This window comes from Symphalangus syndactylus, chromosome 10 (assembly GCF_028878055.3).
Source record: "Symphalangus syndactylus isolate Jambi chromosome 10, NHGRI_mSymSyn1-v2.1_pri, whole genome shotgun sequence".
NCBI lineage: Eukaryota > Metazoa > Chordata > Mammalia > Primates > Hylobatidae > Symphalangus > Symphalangus syndactylus.
Genome location: NC_072432.2, coordinates 26,134,862 through 26,159,119, shown reverse-complemented (window position 1 = coordinate 26,159,119; position 24,258 = coordinate 26,134,862). Strand labels below are relative to the sequence as shown.

At 37.6% G+C, this 24,258-nt stretch overlaps 1 protein-coding gene across 6 annotated transcripts in view; it reads left to right on the top strand.

The window, feature by feature from the left end:
• Nucleotides 1–19,344, top strand: part of NEBL (nebulette) — a 391,737-nt gene extending 372,393 nt beyond the window's left edge. For all 6 annotated transcript variants that reach the window (XM_055296713.2, XM_055296711.2, XM_055296710.2 and 3 more), the window contains 2 exons: nt 12,021–12,127; nt 13,400–19,344. In XM_055296713.2, the coding sequence (XP_055152688.1) occupies nt 12,021–12,127; nt 13,400–13,576 (284 nt within the window). In that variant the 3' untranslated portion in view covers nt 13,577–19,344. The remainder of the gene's footprint in view (nt 1–12,020; nt 12,128–13,399) is intronic.
• Nucleotides 19,345–24,258: the final 4,914 nt, after the last annotated feature.

The following is a 24,258-nucleotide window of genomic DNA, read 5'->3' as shown; positions in this document are numbered from 1 at the left end:
GTGCATCACTGGAGTCCAGGAGTTCAAGACCAGCCTGGCCAACATGGTGAGACCTGGTATCTCCTAAAAATACAAAAATGAGCTGAGTGTGGTGGCAAGTACCTGTGGTCCCACTACTTAGGACGCTGAGGCAGGAGAATAACTTGAACCCAGGAGGTAGAGGTTGCAGTAAGCCAAGATTGTGCCACTGCACTCCAGCCTGGGTGATGGAGCAAGACTCTGCCTCAAAAATAAAATAAACAAATTTCTAAGATGAATCTAATCATTAGAAAAATGAATTATTTCTTTATAATGTAAATTCCAATTTGTAGGCTATCACATGATTATATCTTACCATCTAGTCTGTACATCTAGCCTGTGAAAAAACACACATTGTACATTGTAAGCAAGTATTCGTTCATTCTATTACTTCCCTAAGAAAAAGTTCTGGGCTTCTGATTGAATTTGAAGCCCTTAGAGAAACTTGTATTCCTAGTCTCAATAGAAATGGAATGAAAGAAATGTCATACCTTTTCTTTTCTGAGTGTGAAGTTTGGGAAAGGATCAAATACTAATGAATAGCACTTGTTCTAGAATGCACATGTGTCTTTCATCGATTTGCCAAGATTCAGTCAAAGGGTTCCGTATGTGTGTGAAGGAGAAACATCTGACACTTAAAGTAGAAACAATAAAACATTAAAAATATATTTCCTGTGAGGCTGAGTTGATTTGGAAAAAGAGAAGTTTTGATCGTCAGGAAAGACATAAATGTGGCTCTAGCATGTGTGTCAAATGAGAAAACTTTTTGAGAAGAGCTTCATAAACTGTAAAATGACATGCATGTAAAGGAGAAAATAAATATTTCTGCTTATCGGATGGTTGAACATTAGCAAATGAAATGAAAATAGTCGTTTTTGATTTATATAGATGAAAATCAATATCCAAGTTGGATCATAGACTGAACAGATATGCATACTTACCTGTCTGTCTCATGTGCAAAACAGTAGAGTCATAATGTGATCTCCACAGTCACAAATTTCCCTGCTTTTCTCCCACTTTCCATTTCAGCTGGGTGCCCCACATCAAGCCCTAGACGTGTAGGTTGTGGGGATTGGTTCCTGACTTTAGAGGATCTCTTCACAATTTCCACATGCTGGAAATAATACAGTGGGGAAATAGTGTATAAATTTTCTGCACTTTGCTTGCCCATTATCTGTGGCCCTGGCTCTTTGTCACGTACTTCATTCCTTGTGGCCAGATTTGTTACTTATTACTGCCTGATCTTTCCCCCTAGTATTTCTGATATGCCCATGCTACATTTTTTTTTTTTTTTGTAGTTAGAAACAGGGTCTTGCTCTGTCATCTAGGGGCTGGAGTGCAGTGGCACAATCCTAGCTCACTGCACCTCTAACTCCTGAGGTCAAAGGATGCTCCTGCCTCAGCCTCTGGAATCACTGGGAGGACAGGCATCCTCCACCACGCCTGGCTAGTATTTTTTTGTTTTTTGCAGAGATGGGTCTTGCTTTGTTGCCCAGGCTGGTTTTGAACTCCTGGCCTCAAGTAATTCTCCCATCTCAGCCTCCTGGGTTGCTGGGATTACAGGCATGGAACCACCGTGCCTATATTTTTCATTCTGGTCCTTGATCTTATTCTTGTGCCATACCTGACCCATGTGCGTTAAACTTGTCTACTGTTCTGTCAAGTTCTTACCTTGCTCCTGCCTAACTGTCCTTACAATTGTGTGCAGTCAACCTGTTGACCTCCGTACCTGGCAGGGAATCTTCATACCTGCCTGTTTGTTCAGACCCGCATAGAGAATTTGGGCTCTCTGAGACCCAGACAGTCATTCACTTTTACTTTCTCGTATTTCTGTATCTTCAAATCATGTCAGGGACACATTGAGACAGTTTTATATATGTCTATTTGTTGGACAATATATATGTGCCCATTCAGCAATTTAATCAGCACCAAGATATGTCTATTTATGATATTTAGTGTGGCTTGTCACTTAGGATGTCTAGTGTAAAACTACATATCGGAACTCCTTATGGGTCGATGGTATTGTCTAAGGGTCAGTATTAGAATGCATTAGTTCAAGAAAAACCAAAGGCAATGCCATTTTAAGTCTTTAAAAAATATTACGTGCATTGATCCAATAAGTATTTCTAGAATATCCTCTGCAGTGGAGTGACAATTTCTTTCATTGTACTCGAGTAATGAATCTTTGTATTAAATATTGATTTACACAACATGGGCAGTAGTATTCACTGAGGAAAATTGGGATTTGCTGTGAGCTGACTCTTCAGTCATGGCATAATTTGCATCTACAAGCTAGTCTTAGTGATAGGGATACATGAGTGGAAACAGCGTCTCTGTCTACCTGCCAGTTGTATGTTCTGAATTGCTTTCACCCTATCAAAGAACTGCCCAAAGTTATGTAGTTCTTATCAGGAAGCTACATATGTATCTGCACTGTACATTCCTTTCTTTTCTTTTTGTCTTGTTTTGGGGGATAGCTCACATGTGTTCATGTGCACACAGAAATGTACCATATGGATTTTGTGCCATGAGAATAATTATTAAAGACTCTATAATTTGGGGAAGAAATTATTTTCTTTTCCCTCACCGACAATCCTGCTTATGTTTGTGGTTTGAATTATAGTTACAACTTGGAGAGTTTATCCTAAGAGAGCTAAAATGAGAAACAAATCTGAGGGAGAAAAATGGAAGTGGCAATTCGAATCTAAATGTAGAATTAAATGGGCTAGATCTTTCTGAAGTAAAATAGCAGAAATTCTAAAATCTAAAGCTATCTAGTTGTATTTAAACCATATTATGGTTTAGCTCAGTTCTGTCAGAACATTTGCAGACTAATTTTTTTCTAGAGAAAAACAGTTGGCTTCAAAATCAAAATGTACTGATTTTCTTGGTTTGTGAGGCTAATTAAGTTTAACTGGTGGAAAATTAAAAATACAACTAATGTTGTGTGTTTTTTCAATATTTAGGAACTGCAGATTACCCAAAATAATATTTTAGAGAAGTTCTTTTTTTTTTTTTTCTTTTTTGAGGCTGAGTTTCACTCTTGTCACCCCAGGCTGGAGTGCAATGGTGCAATCTCGGCTCACTGCACCCTCTGCCTCCTGGGTTCAAGTTATTCTCCTCAGCCTCCTGAGAAGCTGGGATAACAGCACCCACCACTATGCCCTGCTAATTTTTGTATTTTAGTAGAGGTGTGATTTCACTGTGTTGGCCAGGCTGGTCTCGAACTCCTGACCTCAAATGATCCGCCCGCCTCAGCCTCCCAAAGTGCTGGGATTACAGGCATGAGCCACCGCGCCCAGCGTAGAAGTTCTCATTTGAGACAACTAAGTCAAATGTATCAATGAAATGCTGAAGTGTAATGTCTACATGTGTAGTTTAAAAAGTACAAAGTATGTATGTTTCCTTTTGCAGTTCACAGGCAATAAAGAATCTGTAATACGTTAATATTTAAGGAATATTATAAACCTGGTTATTTATATTTAGGGAAGAAAATGGTTAAGAATCTCATGGAATTAATTGTAGTTTCAACTAAATCTTTCGTATGTTGGTGGCAGCATTGCTTATTCTAATACTGATGATGGGAGGTCTTTTTCAGGCAGTGTTGTACACAATGACTTTGAAGATTGTTAGGTGCCATCATTATTCAGCCATTGTTACTCAGTGGGAGTGTGGCTGAAGTCACATTAGGAGATGTGATATTGAACATAGGCTTGAAATTTATCATACAAGATAAGGTGACTAAATATTTGCCCTGGTTAAAATAGGTTGGTATTGGCAATGGGAAAAAGAAACGAAAATTAAACAGACACACACACACACACTGCACACGCACACACTCTCTCTCTCCCCAGAGACCTATCAGATGCTAAAATGACTCTTAAAACAAATCTAAAAGTCATTGCTTCAGAAGTGATGCTACTTTATTTGAGTTTGCTTTTCCAAAAGTAGATGAGTTGCTGTCTCTATAATTTCTTCCAGAGATGTTTTAGCATACCTCATCAACCACATACACATAAACTTCTGTTTGCATGTTTACCACACATATACACACAAATTAATGACAAATAGAGTAACCTCTATGAGCCTAACAAGCCTGGCTGGCACATATCCCGTGCATTTAAACTCATTTTTCTTCACCTTTCCCTCTTTCTCACTTCTACTGCCCCAAGCAGGAAGGGTTGACTGCCTCCTTTTCAAACTTCAAATCCAGTCTTCTTACTCCTAGAAGCTTCTCTGCTCAACATGCCATAGTGCTCTTACACTTTTCTGAATTCACAGTGGTTATTTTGAAATTAATCTCACACTGTTTTGTCATTTCTTCTGTAATAATTTGGGTTTAGTATAGTCAGGAGTTTGGGTTCTGAAGTCAGATTTTTGGCATTTAATTCTGGCTCCCCCTCATTTCTGATATTTGACCAAATTACTTAATCTGCTAACCTTCAGCTCCTTTGCTGGTGAAAAGAAGATTGTGGTGACAATTACACCAACTAAAGCATGCGACATGCTAAGCGCAGGGCTGGAACATTGTAAGGAAGCAAACCGAACATCCCAAATTGCCCGAGACTAAGGATGTTCCTGAAAAGCAGAACTTTAAGAGCTAAACTACTAAAATCTTGAGCTAACGGGGTTGTAAGCATTTTACTTATATTATTAAACTTTTATTGTATGCAGATTCTTTATTCCTAGGGAAGTAGTCTTATGTTACCTCTTTCCCCCACTAACTTTCACAGGGGTATACATCTGAGTGCTTAAATACTTTTATGTGGGTTGCATTTTCTTATAAAGATTTGCAGGTTGCACAATATGAATATGCTTAATGTCAAACAACTGTACACTTAATGATTAAAAGGATACATTTATGGTATGTATATTTCACCACAATAAATAGATTTGCAATCTTAAAGTAATGATGGCAATAATTGTTTATTACTATAAGTAGTGTATATTACTGTAGTACGGTCAGCAGTAAGCAGGATATAGTATATACTATAAACAGGATATATTATAGGAATAGAAATAAAATTTAGCTAAAACTAGAAAATTGAAACAAAGATAATTTGAGAGTCTAGAAGAAGAGAATTGACTATTAGGATCATAGCATTGGCTTGAGAGAGGATTTTTGATTTTGCAAATACATTTTAGGCTGTATACTTCCCCCTTCCTCTCAGCTGATGACTGCCAGGTCCTGCTCTGCTACACCCCAAGGAAATGGGGTCCGCTCCCCCTCGCCTCGTGGCACTGGCTTTCCCAGGAATGTTGCACGCTAACCTCCAAATTATTCTACAGGGAGCTTTCTCTTGACTTGGATTTCTTCCTGCAGTCCCAGGCTGCTTCCCGAGGCCCAGGTTCAAACATTCGCCTCCACAGATACTGAAAACAAAGCACTGGGGGAAAACAGGGAATTGGGGAATAGCATGTTTAAAATAGAGCCGCACATGCCCCTAAATTCCTGTCAAATGGGGGCGAATGAAGCCCGCCAGTTCAGTAGGTCTGCAATGTGGCTGCTCATTTGAAAAAATAAGACACCAGCCAGGCACAGTGGCTCACTCCTATAATCCCAGCATTTTGGGAGGCCAAGGTGGATGGATGGCTTGAGCCCAGGAGTTTGAGACCAGTCTGGGAAACATGGAAAAACCGCATCTCTATGAAAAACACAGAAAAATGAGCTGGGTGTGGTAGCATGGGCCTGTAGTCCCAGCAACTCGGGAGGCTGTGGTGGGAGGATCGCTTGAGCCTGGGAGATGGAGGCTGCAGTGAGCTGAGATGGCATCACTGCACTCCAGCCTGGGTGACAGAGGCAGATCCTGTGTCAAAAAAAAGAAAAATAAGACACCATTATGCAATTTCCTTTACCGCCACCCTAGATTCTGATGTATTATAATTGGTGTGGGGGACCTGAACGTCATATGCAGTCAGGGTTGAAAACACTGCAAGTAACTGATTCTTCCTCTGTTCTCAGTCCTTAATCTCCTGTCCTTCCTCTCCAGGGTTTGTTGCTCCTGCTGAAACTGCAGATTTAATATATAAAACAGTAATGATTGCTTTTATTTTTAAATGATTCCCAAAGCTTGAGCTTGATTGTTTTGTATCATGATGATTAGGCATGTCTTTAAAACTTGGTGGTTTTAACTCAATTATAGAGCACTTCATTTTTATGTTGAAGTCTGTGTGTTCTTAGTTTATTATGCAGTAAGCCCGTTTCTTCGGCAGTTCCCTATTCAGAGCTTATAATTAAGAATCTGCAAAGTAAAATCTAGAGACAATCTGGCTTGCTTCTGTATCCTGCAGGGAAGGAAAAGGGGTTTCTGTAGTGCTAAGAATCCTTTCAGATTAAAAAATAGCATCTTGTTTCTAGATTACATATAAACTTTGTGGATTTAGCTCCCACTGTGGCTTGTGATCACATGTGAATAGGACTTGAGGCTTTGACATGAAACTCTCAGTGACACGTGTAAAAGCAATTTGAGCAGAAAGGTCCACACCATGGCCCTATGTTATAACCAAGCAGCACAGCCACCTTGCTCATGGACTAGACAGGATTTTTTTTTTTTTTTTTTTGAGACGGAATTATTTTGCTCTTGTCACCCAGGCTGGAGTGAAATGGCACGATCTTGGCTCACTGCAACCTCCTCTTCCCAGGTTCAAGCAATTCTCCTGCCTCAGCCTCCCAAGTAGCTGGGATTACAGGTGGCTGCCACCACGCCCAGCTAATTTTTTGTAATTTTAGTAGAGTTGGGGTTTCACCATGTTGGCCAGGCTGGTCTCGAACTCCTGAGCTCAAGCAATCTGCCTGCCTCGGCCTTCCAAAGTGCTGGGATTACAGGCGTGAGCCACTGCGCCCAGCCAGGACTAGACAGGATTTAACTAGGATCTAGTTCATTATTTAATACTTAACTTCAAAACTAGCAGCATAGTCGTACTTTCTCTTTTAGCAATTCCTCTCTGATTGTCTAAATAGGGTTTCTTTGTCCTAAAAAGAAAAACAAAACCTCATTAAGTTATTTGACATACATTAGCTGATAAAACAGTAGTCAAGTGTTAGAAAATATGACAATAATTGCATTGTATCATAGACTTTTTATTGGGAAATTTCTGAACGGTGATTTTCTCCCTTTTCCTGGATTTTTTCAAAAAGTCAGCCCATAGAAAAAAACCCAAATTATTTTCTCTTTTCACATTACATCTATAGTTAAAGTACTGTTTTTTCTCTTTTTCTTTTTCTTTCTTTTTTTTTTTTCTATTCGGCATTTGGCCAACGACTGTATCTCTATAGTCATTGGGGGGCCTTCAAACCTTCACCTTTTCTTTGATGACCTGAAACCTTAACTGTGGCTTCACTACACAAATAATTTTTCTGCTGCCTTCCTGTTCAATCTCTCAGCCTCTGTTGTATTTTGTTCTGTGAAGTGAGAACGGTATCTGTTTTAGATAGTTGTCGCAGTAATTAAATGACGGCATACAAAGCACCATGCACACCAAGGACACTTAATCATATTCTCTTCTTTCACGCGCTGTGCGTGCATCCCCCACAGTGAACTTCTTTTTGAGTACTCTTCAGTGTTTCTTGTGGGTACATTTCTTCCTTTCATTTGCTCTAATCTTTGTGTATTTACATATATTTCCTCTTTTTTCCAGTTTGGCAAGCCTCTTAAAATGTTCTTAGCAGGGTGCAGTGGCTCACGCCCATAATCCCAGGGCTTTGGGAGTCCGAGACAAGAGGATTGCTTGAGACTGGGAGTTTGAGGCCAGGTTGGGCAATGTAGCAAGATCCTGTCTGTAGGGGGAAAAAAAATTAGCTGGGCATGGTGGCATATGTCCAGCTACTTGAGAGGCAGAGGCAGGAGGATCACTTGAGTCCAGAGGCTGAAGTGAGCTGTGACCACACCACTACTCTACAGCCTGAGTGACAGAGTGAGACTCCATCTCAAAAAACACAAACAAACAAACAAACAAACAAAACCAAAACTTTTCTTCCTCCCTTTCATCTTCTCTTTTATGATCTTCACATGTATTCACTTCTTTACCTTGGTTTTATCTCTTTCCATTTTAATAATAAACATTAAACAGAAAATATTAGTATAGCCTATCTGTGGAAGTACTTTATTGTACAGTAGAAGAGACATTTGTTATTATAAATATTGTAGAATATTCCAAATAGAGCCTGAAATGCTTAGAGCTTTAGTCAGCTTCTAGATCTTTGGTCAATAAATCTTACCAATGTGAAGTGAAAGTTGAGTCACACTTCTGTGTATTTTCATTGACTTAGTATAACTAAAACTATTATTTGTGGCTTTAATGTTGTTGACATAAACAACCTGTCAAACTCAAACTCTTTGGTTAGAAAAGCCGTTGTCGCCCGTTTGTAGCAATGCTGATGGTGTCTGATTACTAGTTTAATAAACAGGGCACTGTGCTTTTACTCTTTGATTAAAAGGCCCTAGTTTGTTGCCAAATTAACCTAACATCTTACTTTTTAAAAATCCTTTGATTCCACATGTTCATGGAAGAAATCTCATACATGGAATAGCTATCTTTCAACCAAATTCTCGGTGAACCCAATGTAAAGCCATTGCTTTAGATTTCCTTTTTCCTGTTTTATTTACCTAAGGTTCCAAAAAAGGCATTCCTGTAGCATAACAATAGAAAAGCAGTGTTTATGCCTCTTCTTAAATTGCCGTTTGCTTTTACTAAGTTGATTTCTTTAGGCTTTCAATTATGTTTATCTTTTTTTGTTTTTTTTGAGACAGAGTTTCACTCTGTTGCCCAGGCTGGAGTGCAGTGGCATGATCTGTGTTGATTGCAACCTCCTCCTCCTGGGTTCAAGTGATTCTCCTGCCCCAGCCTCCCGAGTAGCTGGGGTTACAGGCACACGCCACCACGCCCAGCTAATTTTTTGTATTTTTAGTACAGATGGGAGTTTCACCATGTTGGCCAGGCTAGTCTTGAACTCCTGACCTCCAGTGATCTGCCCACCTCAGCCTACCAAAGTGCTGGGATTACAGGCGTGACCCGTCAGTTATGTTTTTTTATAACCCCTATAGGAGTTCCCTAAAAACTCTTTTATTGTACCAAGTATAAGGTAGATAACTAGGTTTTATAGTCCTAAAGAAACTTTTTAATAACTAATTCAGCCAGAGGGCAAATGAGAATAATCAATAAAGGCATGAAAATAAACTGCAAGGGCTAGATAGATGGCTTATATTTATTCCAAAGTTGCTTATTCTAAACTCTCTTCCCTGCTGTCTCCAACATGTACACATTTAGGACTAATATATTACTTTCTTTTCTTGCTATATTTGACAGTAGCACAGGTTCCCTTTGAAAGTCAGATATAAGTAAGGAGTAGGCATAAATATACCTTTTGTGTGTGTGTGTGTATACATATACATATATATACACATATATATACACACATATGTGTGTATATATATATGTGTGTGTGTGTGTATATATATATATATAATTTGAGATAAGGTCGCTGTCTCTCACCCAGGCTGGAGTATAGTGGTGAGATCACATGGCAGCCTTGACCTCCCAGGTACAAGCAATCCTCCCACCTCAGCCTTCCAAGTAGGTGAGATCACAGGCATGCACCACCACACACAGCTATTTTTTTATTTTTATTTTTTAGTAGAGACAGAGTCTTGCTATGTTGCTCAGGCTGGTCTCAAACTTCTGGGCTCAAGCAGTCCTCCTGCTTTGGCCTTCCAAAGTGCTGGGATTACAGATGTGAGCCACCATACCCAGCATACTTATTTTTTGAAAGCCAAAATGAGAGAACATTGTTAAGCAACATTCTTGAATTGTCAGTACTTAACAGGCACTAAGCTGGGACTGTGATGTATAAACTAAGTGAATCTAAATGTATTACAGAGTGTGAGATAGCCTATTTTCCCAACTTTTTCAGTGTCCATTCCTGAAAGTTTTTCCTACACATTTAAAGATGGCTGTGCTTACCTCTATACATCAAAGCTTAAAGTTCATAGTTAAATGGTATCACAATGAATTAGAATCTAATTTTTATAAATTTACAGAGATGTTTATATTTAATCTTTCAAACTTTACAAATAGATTCAAGTAGTAATTAATGAAGCCATGAGTTGTTTAAATGGTTAAAAACCAGTGCAAGACTAGCAGTCTGGGGTATGCAGCCTGAATCATTTAATTGGAAATACCCTGAGTAGCCAGTGCCATTTCGTTAATTGGGTAAAAGGCCAGGTGCCCAAGACCCTCGGTGCTCCAGGAGAGCAATTGTTTTTGTCACCCCTTTTCTTCCTGGCATGCCTTGAACATAGTGGACAGTAATAATTATTGTTACCATTTGTGAAGGCTTACTATGTGCCAGGAAATGCAGTGTGCTCTGTGCACGCATTAACTGATAAATATTTGCTGAGAGCAGAGACAGTGAATGAATCAATGGTCAAGGCTTCCAGATTCTAATACATAGAAAAGCCTCCCTGCTCAGCTAATTAATTGGGCCTGGAGATCTATGGGAATTTCATTCTTTTTTCTTCGTGAGTGGATTTTGACAATATCCTTAACTTCTGTTGACATCAAATATTTAAATTTTGTTGATAATGTTAAAAAGTGTTCTTTTCTGAAGTATTTGATATTTAATAATGTTTTAATGACTTTGCAATGTACTATAATTCAAGTGGAGATCTTGGCAGTTTCTCTTTGGTCCCCTATCTGGACATTAAGCATAATTTGTAATAACTTTATAAGATAAATTCACTCAAGAACTATTTAAAAAAATCCACTTTCAATCTAATTATCATCTGGAGAACATATTAAATGATTTACAATTTTCTGATGATTAAACTTCTTTAAAGTATTGATGATCTCACTTATTAGAGTGAATTTTCTACTTATAAAATATTAATTATTAATAACACTCAGAATTAAATCTTATTTCTTTTATTATAAAAACTGTTCTGAATAAATCAACCCATTATAATTACTTTATATACTCAACCTGATTAAACAAAAATGGCAAACTATTATATATTTTATAGCACATATTACTATAAGTTTTACTAATGTAGCATATAAGTTATTCAAAAGACAATGAAGGGCGTGCTACGAAAATACCCTCATGTATAGCTCGTGTTTTTAGTCACAGATAACTTAAACACATTCACAGAGAAACGCACAAGCATATGTCTGCTGATTCTGTGGGATTTTAAAATCTAGCTTCTGTGTTGGCTTCTGTAAAATTCCGAGTTCTTCAAAACAGGAACTAGGCCTTTTGAATGTCATAATTAGTGGTTTGGAGGGCACATACGAAATGAATACTATTTTGATACTTTTTAATATAGAAAAATAATGTTTATGAAATTCTTTAAGGATTTGGTTTCTTAGGCTTTTGTAACATATTTAGCTGACTTAGTCTTGATAAGTCAGCTGAATATCACTTCTTCATAAAATAAAGACTTCATATATTCTAAGTAAATGTTTCTTTAAAGGGTATGGACTTTTTGTTAACTACTGAACAAACGTGTTGCTAAACATACGTTATGTTTGCCATCTTTGTAAAAGTAACATTCAGCTGTATGTCTTGAAATATTGACAGTATCTGTTATATGAGAAATACCCTGTGAAAACATCTATACTCTGTCATTAAATTCCTTTAAAATTCTTATTTTTCTTTTGGAAAATGCCTAAAAGGATCACATGGTCAAATAAAAACATGATTTCATTAAGGGAGTGTGAAAAATTTTTGTTTATGTTTTTAACATAGCATCTGCAATAGAGCAACAAGAATATTTAAAGTATATTTAACTGCATGCTAAACTGAGTTTCTTTATGTGTCCCTAATTACTAAGATTTCTACTAATCTAGAGATCACTTATAACACTGCGACTTAAATTTCACAACACTGAAAAGGCATTTTGTTTCAGAAGCTTCTAGCAGAGCATAACATCACTCTGAGGGCTTGGGATGGGTATTTCAAGGCTAGCTTTAAGGAATCTTCGTGTGTGTGTATGTTTCACATGCAGCACCTGTTCTTCCCGGAGCCTATCAGCAAAGCCATTCCCAAGGCTATGGCTACATGCACCAGACCAGTGTGTCATCCATGAGATCAATGCAGCATTCACCAAATCTAGTAAGTGTCCATTTGATACGTTCCTCCTTATCTGGTCTTCCCATTTCTCCTCAAGCATGTAAATACATGTGGAATAGAGTTGAATTGAATATTGGGTATTTTCATTTAAAGATAAATGATGATGTGTTGCCATTTATACAACTCTTTTGAAGGAAGCAAAAAACTTACAGAGGTAAACTGTTGAGAAAGGAAGGCATTAATAAGCATTATATAAAACAATAAAACATACAAAGAATCTACCAGTACAGTATCCTAGTTGTTACTTCATGATTGGTACTAGCCGATTATGATCTTTATTCAGGCCTTAGGAGCACAGGTATTTGTTGGTTGTAAGTTCATCTTAATCAAAATGAACACAAAAGCCTAAATTATGTGGCCAAATATATATCTTCAAATCCCCCATCGGAAATCTTGAAGAACCGGTTCATATGTTCAGTGTAAAATTTGGAAGGAGTGTTCAACATTTGTCAGTTATACTTGGCTTCTCATGTGGAAATTTCTTCTACAATCCCTCAACATAGTCTCTTGGTCTTTGCCTCAACACCTAGAAAACTCTTCTACACTGTCTGGTAACTTCAATCGCTCTAAAATTCTTTGGGTCCCAGCCATATCCTCAGTCTGTGAATGTACTTGATTTTGAGATTGTCTGATGTTAATGTTAGCTAAATGCTTAGCCTTAAACAAAAACAAATATAGGAAAACTCATTATAATCATAATATAATAAGTACAATTGAGTATGTACCTTAGCATTCAGAACACTTATATGCTAAATTTCTCTCACAGTGATACAGAAACCTATATAGTGAGCATATTATGGTTTTTTCTTTCATTTGTTTTATATATTTTTAAGAGGAAATGAACATTTTTAGCATCAACTTAAGAAAAGTATATTGCCAGGAGAGATTTGGACTTCTCTGACATATGAAGAGTTTTGTTCTCTGAAGAATATGAAATCACGTATAATCTAAGGTTTCTGGGGTTATCTGAAGTTGGGGGGAACTTGGTTTTATTATTTCAAAGCCTACTTTTTGATAGACTAGCTGTCGTATTTAGTGACTTTTCTATCCCTGTTCCAAAAATATTAAGCTATTTGCTAGACTAGTAAACTTGAGATCAGCACAATGAGATGCTAGGTTTACAGATTTCCAGAGATACATGTGTTTGAAAACATTCCTAATAGTTACTTTATGTGTGGGTTGGTGTGTTGTGACTGGAATTTGTGGCTGTAGCTATTTTGGTATTGATTGTATAATCCCTTCTTCCTTTCTCAGAGGACCTACCGAGCCATGTATGATTACAGTGCCCAGGATGAAGACGAGGTCTCCTTTAGAGACGGCGACTACATTGTCAACGTGCAGCCCATCGACGACGGCTGGATGTACGGCACAGTGCAGAGAACAGGGAGAACAGGAATGCTCCCAGCGAATTATATTGAGTTTGTTAATTAATTATTTCTCCCTGCCCTTTGAGCTTTATTCTAATGTATCCTAAACCTAATCTTTTTAAAAGATAGAAGATACTTCTAAGACAACTTGGCCATTATTTTACAATGATGTATCCTTCCTTTGACAATTAGACACACAGGTACCAGGAAGAAGGAATGACCTCTGGGCTGAAAACAGCAGCATTTTCAGTAATTCCTACAAACACAAATCATTGTGTCTGGACACCTGGTGCTGCTAATTGTGTTCATGGTTTCCTTTGATTGGCTATTGAACCCTTCTGGGAAATGTATTTTTCTAGACTTTAATAGAGATGTTGATTGTCCCTTAAATGTAGCGTGTATATGAAACTTCTTAGCTGTCACTTTGGAATCACCCCAAGCCAATTCTCTTAACTCAGTAATGTAGCCAATAATTTAAAACCCGTTTTGCTTTTGAGTCATGAGGCAATTTCCAATATTAGTGAAAATTGCCCAATATAGTAAGTGTAAACAGTGGCAGAAGGACAGTCTGGTTAAAATTATATTGACTAGTGGCCTTAGGGATCTAGAAACTTCTGCTAAACAGAAATTTCCTTGTTCCCTAGGCTGACTGGGATCTATTTATTTCTCATTTGTACCAAGGCATCTCCTACTCTCCATTTATATTCTATGGGCCCAAGTCTATGCTCAGTTCCACAGAATGTCAGGACCAAATAACTTCACAGCTACTCTGCAAAGGGCAAATTATAATGTCATTGATATAATTTCCCTAGTAGCATTTACCCTGTTGCATGTCATGTAGATTCAAGCTTCTGTAACATAGGCAGCTGCACTGCGCGTTCCTATTATTGAAGCAAAAAGGGTGACTGATACCTAAAAGCCCTTTCTTCCTCTAGTCGCCAGCTCATCAGAAAAACATACTTTGAAAAGATGCTTGAGATTTTCCTGCTGCCTTGCACTCTAGTTTTGAAGGATTTACATCTTAGGAAATAACATGTATACTCTAGTAAATAAGCGATTTAGGTGTTCCATTGAACAGCTTTGATTATCTTAATGCCACCATTGATTTCAAAGTGAAGAAAATGTAACAGAAGCCAATGAAGCAATGGAAGCTGGAGTGTGACTGGAAAAATACTCAGCAAACAAAGTTACCAATTCCATACAGAGATGATCTGGTGTCTTCTTTTGGAAAATGGTATTCAAATTCTGGAATGGAAATCTAGCCACCAAAACTGGTTAATCAAAAGACGTCCTTTTCCATTTTTTGGCTTTTATTTTCTAAATCATCTTTAAGGGAATGAAACAGGAATGTCATCAGAGATTTTTCAGTACAGGCCCAAGAGCCTGTTCTCTAAGAAAGAAATTGTTGCCATGTTTTGATTTTCGAATAAGTGACTTTGCAGGCTTTTGCTAGCCCTTGCTGCTGGGTCTTGAAATTTCATCTAGAGCCTGCAGTCAAGGTCACCAAGCCACTGGCACCCATCAGCAACCCTGTGTTTTTCTGATTGTGCCCTTTACTGTGACCTGCAACAGGGTAGCATTCATTTAGGGTCTGACTTCACAGTTATGATAAAACTGAAAAAGCAAAATTGCAAAAAAGTACTAAAATGTATGGGTCTTGGGGATATCTGCCTTATATGTTATATTCAAGGAAATTAACAAAACATCCTGTAAAACATCTTTTAAGGAAACGTTTACTAGTCCAAAGGCCAAAGCTAATTTATTTACAGTTTAGAAAAGTTAGCACATGCTTTTGAAAATGTGTGATTTCATTTTATTAGGCTAAAAGAGTAAATAAGCTCTGTTACACTGAAGCTGCATCTATATGTCACTGACATAAAGTTGAAAAAGTAAATGCAGGCAAATAACTAGAGAATTATTTTAAGGGGGTTTGGCTGGTTTTCTGTCACTGAAATGGCCAGTCGTGATTAAAGTGATGAAACCCCATTATCTGTTTTGGTGTGTTGTACGCAAACCTACAAAAATAAACTGAACTTGCAATATTTTTGCAAAAAAAATCTGTCATTAAAACTGAGGATAAAATACCTGCTCAATTTTATTTTACTAAGTATATATTTACATTTCACCCAGGCAGGCCATTTTCTTTTGTGATTATAAAAAAAAGTAATTGTTGATTAAATTTTCAGACTAAATGTAGGACGGGTACAATTTTGGATAAATAGCACATTTATAGGAACCGCAATGAAAACTGACTTGAAATAATGTTTGTAATCAGGAAAGTAATTTCATCCACCAATTTCAAAACCAGGTTCACTGAACATACAAGTCAATACATATTTGAGGAATAAGTCTCCTAAAATTTTAAGCTTCACATAATAATGTTTGCATAGCAAAATATTTCTGCTTCAAGCCTTTAGGAATTAAGATCTGATCAGAATTTAACTAGAGGATAGTTGTTTTACAGTGAAGACTAAAACTGAACAAGATGTTGCATGCGCTTGAGGACATAATTTGGTAGTGTTGGCAGTTGTTAATAAAGCTTGTCAGGATGTTAAGCATCTCAGGAGAAATATTGGAAAAATATATGTATAAAACCAAAGTGCTATTTTTAAAAGCATCATTTAAAAAAAAATTACATGCCTGAACAACTTTTCCCCTTTCCACGTGTTTCCCTCCCACCTTCAATTTGGCAACAAGTATCTCGTGCATAAAGCTGACAGCTAAAGAAGATTTTAAAAATTGAGTTAAAGATGACTGTGTAAATGTCCAAGCACAGAGAGCATGCACCTGCCTTTCTAAAGTTTGATGTGTTCTCAAGCCTGACAGAAGCACGAGGAACAGTTTGATACACTTTTAAAAGGTTCTGAAAACAAAGCTGTATAGGGATCCTCTCTCTCTTCAGCAAAGTATAGCAACAGAATATATTGCTTTTGTTGTAAGCTTTTGTAGTATGTGTTTTTACTAATAATTCTTGTTCTCTAGAAAGCTTTCTATTTCTAACCTATGGCAGAATGAATCCTTCATGTCTTCTTGTTATTGTTTACACACTTGCAGTGTAGCCAGTTTGAAATATTTATCTGGTTATCAACTGTCCATGGAGGAGGCTCTTGATCCCAGGTCTCCTTGACCTCCATACACCACACAGGCATTTGTAAGCACAGTTTCCACAAGGACCTTATAGGAATATGGATGAGATTAGACCAGCCCCTGTCTGTCCACTGGGTTTATTTCTTGAAGAAGATGCAGATCTGGTTTTTCCAATGTGCCACAGTCTTTCCTTATCCTCTCCGTGCTGAGCTTGACAACACTGGGAATGAGGAACAAGACTTTCTCTAAAAAGATAGTGGAAGTTCAAGGGATATACCTCGTTTTCAGGTTCATCCATCTCCAGCGGAATGTTTTCAATAAAAGATGAAGAAAATGTGTGTGATCTTTAATAACACATCCCTCTAGAAAGTGGATAAAAGATATACCAAAAGTATAATACAGATATATACAAATATAGGTGCCTTTTTGATTACTCTTGTTTGTCTAGTATGGTCTTGGAAAGAAAAACCAAGCAAGCAAGTTGCTGCCTATTCTATAGTAATATTTTATTACACATGATTGATATTTTTGTGGTAGGGAAGTGGGATGCTCCTCAGATATTAAAGGTGTTAGCTGATTGTATTTTATCTCTAAAGATTTAGAACTTTAGAAAATGCCGACTTCTTCCATCTATTTCTGAAAGGTTCTTTGTGGATTTATATAGAGTTGAGCTATATAAACATTAACTTTAGATTTGGGATTTAAAATGCCTATTGTAAGACAGAATAATTATGAGGCTGGATTCACTACACAAGATGAACTTCACTTCATAAATTAATTATACCTTAGCGATTTGCTTCTGATAATCTAAAAGTGGCTAGATTGTGGCTGTTTTGTGTAAGGTGATATGGAGGTGGGAGAGCTTTTAGTTAAGCAAGAAGCTATGTAAACTAACAAGGATGCTAAAATAAAAGTCTCTGAAGTATTCCATGCCTTTTGGACCCTTTCCTGGCAACTAACTGTCAACTATTGATCAAAAAAGTCAAGGCATTGTATGTTGCTTCTGTGGTTGTTATTCCATGATGCTTAGACTACTTGAATCCATAAACTTGGAAGAATCTTTGAGCAAATTTTCTCAATTGTCTGTATGACTTCAGTATATTCCTGGGAATTCCACAGGATTTTTTGTGTTTGATAAATGGTATCCAGTTTGCATAGTATCTACTTCTTTGTAATCCAGTTGCTGTTAAGAATGATGTACTTTAAAGGAAAAGAGAAAACTGCATCACAGTCCCATTCTCCAGTGTCCATGCAATAAATTGCTGAGCATTTAGGAAGCAGCACCAAGTGTATTACAGGCATGATGTGAAACTTGATGTTTGACCTGTGATCAAAATTGAACCATTGTGCAGTTTGGCTTCTATTTGCTTCAAAATATGTAGAATTGTGGTTGATGATTAATTTGTGAGACTAACTTTGAGAGTGTAACAGTTTTGAAGAAAACATTGAGTGTTTTGCAAATAAAGGGGCTTCACAGAATGTTACAATGTTACTAATATAATTTGGCTTTTGTTATGCAAATTGTTAACACCAGCTATTAAAATATATTTTAGTAGAAATGCTTTAATTCATATTTTTTTCCTCTACACTGTGAATCTTTAAGCCTTGGTGGACTAGAGCAACATCGTGCTGCCCAAAGGACTAACCTATGCAAACTAGTTCACATTTTAGTGGATGTCGCAGTTAATGTGTAATAAGATATTACTTCCCCTGCATAATGTACAACAGCATTGAAATGACACATTAAGCTTAGCATCACATTGTATAGTACAGTCACTCACAAACCCTTCAAGGCTACCCTAATCATTAACATTAATATTTGTTTAAAAACAAATCACTGATTTATCTATTGAAACTACTTGAATGACGGCAAACCAGGAATGACAGATGGCTGTGTTAGCAATGGCTTTAATGTGTTCCCTGCAAGTGGTCTCCTATGATAGAACTGCATTCTCAAATGCACTCTCTTCAGGGTCTTAATATTCTGTGTTTTCTCTCTGTATTTGTAAAACATTATAACACATTAATTTCCTATCTCTACACATTTGGTTTGCTTAAATAAATGCAGGATATAAAAAAAATGGTTCACTTCTTGGCTCTCACCGTGGTTTCTTGGAGCATGGGTTGTTAGATGCAAGCAATGCACCCTAATAATACCCTAGGTCTGAGGTTTAACATGACAACTCACATCAAATCACATCAGAGGTGTGTGCTGCCTTCAGTGCATTTACAATGATGAATCAGTCAAGATATTCTCCTCCCCCAAATAAACTTAGTTGTAAGTGATAACAGTATTAGGCTTTTCCAAGCTCAGTATCTTTCTGATTTTATATCAAAGTACTGCAACAATGTATCATTGTAGTTAACTTATTTCAAGAATAAATTCCTCATGTGTCCTCAATAGTACAATTCTAATTTTCTTATATTCATAAGATGAAAGAAAGGGCTTGGAGCGTAGAATAGAAAGTGCACAAATTGAGTACATGAAGTGGGAAGAAACTCTGATTTCTTAGCTAAGAAAGGCTCATCTATCACAGAACACAATTGCTTTTTTCCCCCCCTACGCTTCCCATAATTGAAAAAGTGAGTCCCTATTTTTCACTCTCATATAAATCTATGCGATTTGGATGCTAGTCTTAATGTATTATTTTGTCAAACTTTCTCTTTGGCTCATAATCCTTCTTAATTGTAAATTGATAAACTTTTCGGATGGCATCTGCTCATAGAATAAACACTTCTTCCAAATATTGGATTTTCTGTTTTTTATATTCCATAAGTATGAAGTGAATATTTTAGTAGTATTATGAATCAAGCACACTGTATTTGAAATCACAAGACAGCACAGTTATTTATTTGAAGAATTCACTACCTTTTTTTCCCTTTGAGATTTTTTTTTTTCCATTCTATTATACATTTACTCTTTGGAACCCAGGCCACAGAGGAAATGAATACGTTAGATTTTTTTTTTTTTTCTGACAAAAAATAATTTAGATTTTAAATAGACTGTGCTTATAATTTTATTATCTGAAACATTTGTGAGGTTTTACAGGTAACTATGACATGGGCACCAAACAACTTTTCTACCAAAATAAGTTTCTACAAAAATACTCATATATAATAAACTAAAAAGTAGGTAAAAGGGAAATTTTTGTTTTTTCTTTATATCATCTGCTTTGATATGGTTTGGCTGTGTTCCCACCCAAAATCTCATCTTGAATTGTAATCCCTATAATCTCCATAATCCACACGTGTCAAAGGAGAGACCAGGTGGAGGAAATTGAATCACAGGGTCGGTTTCCCCCATGCTGTGCTGGTGATACTGAGTTCTCACGAGATCTCACGGTTTACTAAGCATTTGGTAGTTCCTCCTCTGTTTATTCTCCTTTCTGCGACCTTGTGAAGAAAGCGCCTTGCTTTCCCTTCACCTTCCACCGTGATTGTAAGTTTCCTGAGGCCTCCCCAGCCATCCTGAACCGTGAGTCAATTAAACCTCTTTCCTTTTCAATTAACCAATCTCAGGCAGTTCTTTATAGTAGTGTGAAAATGGGCTAATATATACTTCTCCTACACAGAGGGATTGAATGTGAGTTTTGTTATGGCAGAAAACTGGATATGGTCCAGTTGTGAACTTTAGCTCCTTTCTGTCATTCTAAGCAAAATTCTCAGGCCTTTGTCTATTATATTTGTATTTGACGGCTGCAGAGTTCTAATGAAAAAAAAGCAGAATGAGAAAATGGATTCAAAAGGTGAAAAGTCAATATTAGGACCAAGAGTCTAGTTGCTGATTTTGTGTTTACGTTATGGCATTTTAATCTTTGTAGCTTCCCCCGCCGCCCACCCCCCAGTTCCTTTTCTGTTTTGAGCAGCAAACATGAAAGGGAATAGTAATCTAAAAGAGAGAAATGGACAACATCTAAACTCCTGTTGTTCTACCTGAGGAAAGAGGAAACTTTTCTGCATCCCAAATTGAGTCATCAGATCACTCTTGAAGGGAACTAGTTTCTGATTCTTAACACAAGACAGCCACACTTCTTGCCTTTTTTTCCAGAGGGTTACTGTCCAAGGCTCTGTGGCCCCAACTAACTTTTTCATTAATTTTTGTGGATAACCCTGCTCTGTCCTAATGCTCTCACTTCCCTGGTCCCAGCTGATTGGATTGAGGTGACTCTGCAGGGCTACACAAGGACTTTGCCTAACAGGGATGGTGGTGGCTGAACCTGCTCAGATCCCCCTGAAGAGGCCTGAGTTCAAGAGGGAAAGCAAGTTAGTTGGCTCTCAGGTTGTATGATTAAAAAACGTAGAGAAGAACTCATGAAATGGGGGAAAAGATACTTAGCATAGACAGAGTAAAGTAGATGGCTGGCAGTGGAGGAGTCACAGGGCCACGGGAGAAACGGATTCTTGTTAATGGCGGCCCCTTACGAGGGAACACCAGCTCCTGCTGCCCAGGGAGTACCCACTCTCCATCCCAGGCATGCAAAGCTCACCCACCCAGGAGGCCACCTCCTCTGCTGTCCTGTGTGCCCTTGGGGCCCCCAACAAGGCCAAATCCTACGTTCCTTTCCACACTTGTACATAAGGTTTCCTGGAAGTGCCTTTGAAAGGCTTTCTATGGCTTACAAGCAATCAGAGACTTACACTAACAAAGCGGCCATATACATCCATTAGCACAAATTATAGGGTTATTATTTACTTATACATTTTTGGGACAGTGTCTTGCTCTGTTGCCCAAGCTGGAGTGCAGTGATGCAATTATGGCTCACTGCAGCCTTGATCTCCAGGCTCCCAAGTAGCTGAGACTACAAGCACACACCACTGTGCCTAGCTAATCTTTTTTTATTTTTTATAGAGATGGGGTCTCACTATGTTGCCAGAGCTGTTCTTGAACTCCTGGGCTCATGCCATAGCCTCTCAAATTGTTGAGGTTACAGGCGTGCTTCACCATTCCTGGCTTCGTAGTTTTCATATCTGACAAAGTAAAAAAGTAACATTTTGACAAGGAACAAATTTTATGGGTGAGCAGGAGAGTTGCACAATGTACCCCCCCAAACAAACCACTAAATAGCAAATGTGATTGAAATGCCAATTACATTATTATGTTAAAATGTCACAGAGTTGTTTTAAATTTTACTGTTTTGCTTTATGATATGCTATTTATATATCCTATCTAAAATCACTTTAGTAGTTAGAAGTTGTTTCCCCGGGCCCTGGGAAGGGCATCAATAACTAATATCAAATGAATTTCATTTTTACCAGTACATATGTACAAAGGAAGGATTTGGGGGTTTAGGCAATGTTCTCACTGATTTTTGAATGTTTGGCAAAGAAGAAGGGGATAGCACAGACCACCTTAGAGAGTGTCATAGGCTCTGATGATAAAAGCGGAGTTGTTTCAGCAGAGCTTTATTAAGAAGTACTTAATTCTTCCAGGCTTTCTCAGTGACGGCTCTTGATGAAAACAGAAGAAACAGTAATTGTAATTTATTCATTCGACATATAATTATTCAGTGTTTGCTTGATTCAAGGCACAGAACATAGGCACTTTCTTCATAAAACTTTCATACTAGTAGGGAAAGCTGACATCAAACGACTAATTATATACTTATACAATTAATTACTTAATTACAGTTTAAGAGATGTCATGAAAGGGAAGCCTAGTGTGCCCCGAGTCCTTGTAGCTGGGACCCATGAGCTGTGGACTCAGGAGGGAGGGCCTGGAAGAGTTCTTTGAGGAACTTCTATTTGAGCCCTGAGAGCCATCCAAGTTCATGTAAGCACGAGACACATGGGAAAATTTAGTCACCAGCAGTTAGTGACAGAAATACTCCAGTCTTCTCCCAAATTTTAATTTCAGTAGCAATGCTAGGTTTTGTATTTTTAATACCATTAAATTCCTTGTGGACAAAAGTCAGTGCGTGTATATGGACAAATTTATGTGTCAGCCCACCCTTTTATCATTCTAATTATGACTCATTTCACTTTAATAAGATTCAGCAGGTTGCAAAGAGTTAATTATATAAACAAAGCATTATAGATGTGGAATACTTCACTTCCTTTTTTTGGAGGACTGGGTATTACATAGGCTTTCCTGTGTCTCCTTACTTCCTCCCTGAATATTTTGGGACAGCGTGTGCTTACTAGAGTTTATTATGGTACAGTCTGATTAAAAATACTGTGCTCTCCCATTTTAGATTTAACATATTCAGGGATTTTCATTCCCATCTAATACGTGATATAAGTTAGATATGCTACAATACCTGGGCAACACACACAAAAATAACTTGCAATGCAAGAAAGTTGTTTGTAATTATTATTTACAATACATCCTCGCTGTGAGGTAAGTCATAGCTTTGTTTATAGAATTCTAGCAAGAATTTTGAACACCTGCCCCCTTTAAAAGTCTAACTGTATGCTTGCACACTTTACCTTGGGCCATTTAAATTAACAACTGGGAATATTTTGGACATACTCGCTTCCCATAGTCAATGCCTAACAAAATGCTTGTTGTGGGAAAACTCATTGATATTTACAAATGTTTCCTGGTTGCATGTACTTCTTTGTTTCGAAAGAAATTTTTTGGCTTCCAACAGTGCTACATAAAATGATTTCTGGACATCTACATCTTTTTGGTGTGTTGATTTTTGTAAAAATTTTTAAAAATGTAGCTCTTATGATCTAACTATAGTGTCACATCTATATTGTAACTCAGGTTTTATTCACAAGTCATATTACCACTGTTTATGTTCATCTCAGTGGGACTGGGAGGAAAGGAGCCTGAAAATCTTGCAGGATAAACTTGTTTTGTGCATTTCACCTGCCAAGGCTCCTTCCAGGAGTGTCTGGGCCACAGCTCCAGCGGTTCAATGTGGCTCTTGCCTGTAACCATCCTCTAGCTGGAAAAACAAGAAGCAGGCCCAGGGGGATTTTTCCATCTTCTGTGATTTATGTCCTAGAAAGACGTGGAGGTTGGGTAGGAATGGTCCTTGGGATGAATCATTTTCAAAACCGGCAAACAAAACATATTTATGGTATGAGAACTATAATTATATTGTGCAGCCTCTTAGGATCATTCAAAGGTTTCACGTTTGGAAAACACTAAAACATTTTCGGAGCTTTGAACAGGGCTTCTGGTCTTGATATAAGTTACTTGATTGTCACTGAGACTCTTCAATAGTAGTTTCATAATATAAATAACCTTTAAGAATTCGACAGAGTCAATTTAATGATATTCATGCACAGATCAAAGAGCTGGATTATGATCCACTGGGGAGGATGGGGCTTAGCAGTAAGTAAGAAGTCTTAATGCCGAAGGTGACCCTGACAGGTAAGTGATTATCTGTGGGACGGGATCATCTTTGGTAGAGAAGAGAAGGAAGAAAACATTTGAAGCCAAGGCAGACCTGAAACCCCGAATGTCTCACTTCGGTGAAAAAGTCAAAGTTTTAGCTTCAAGCGGAAATGTATCTTTGAAAATTATTTTAGGCTCAGGAAGTTATTATTCATTACTTATTAATAATAATTATCTCAGAATCAGGAAGTAGAATCTCCGCACGTCATCCTTACTCATTTTTTCATGCCTTTGCAGTTCAGTGATGTCTCCAAAATAATGTTGCACTCTGTTTTGTAGCTTAGCCTTTCTTGATTTAGAAAGCATTGGGA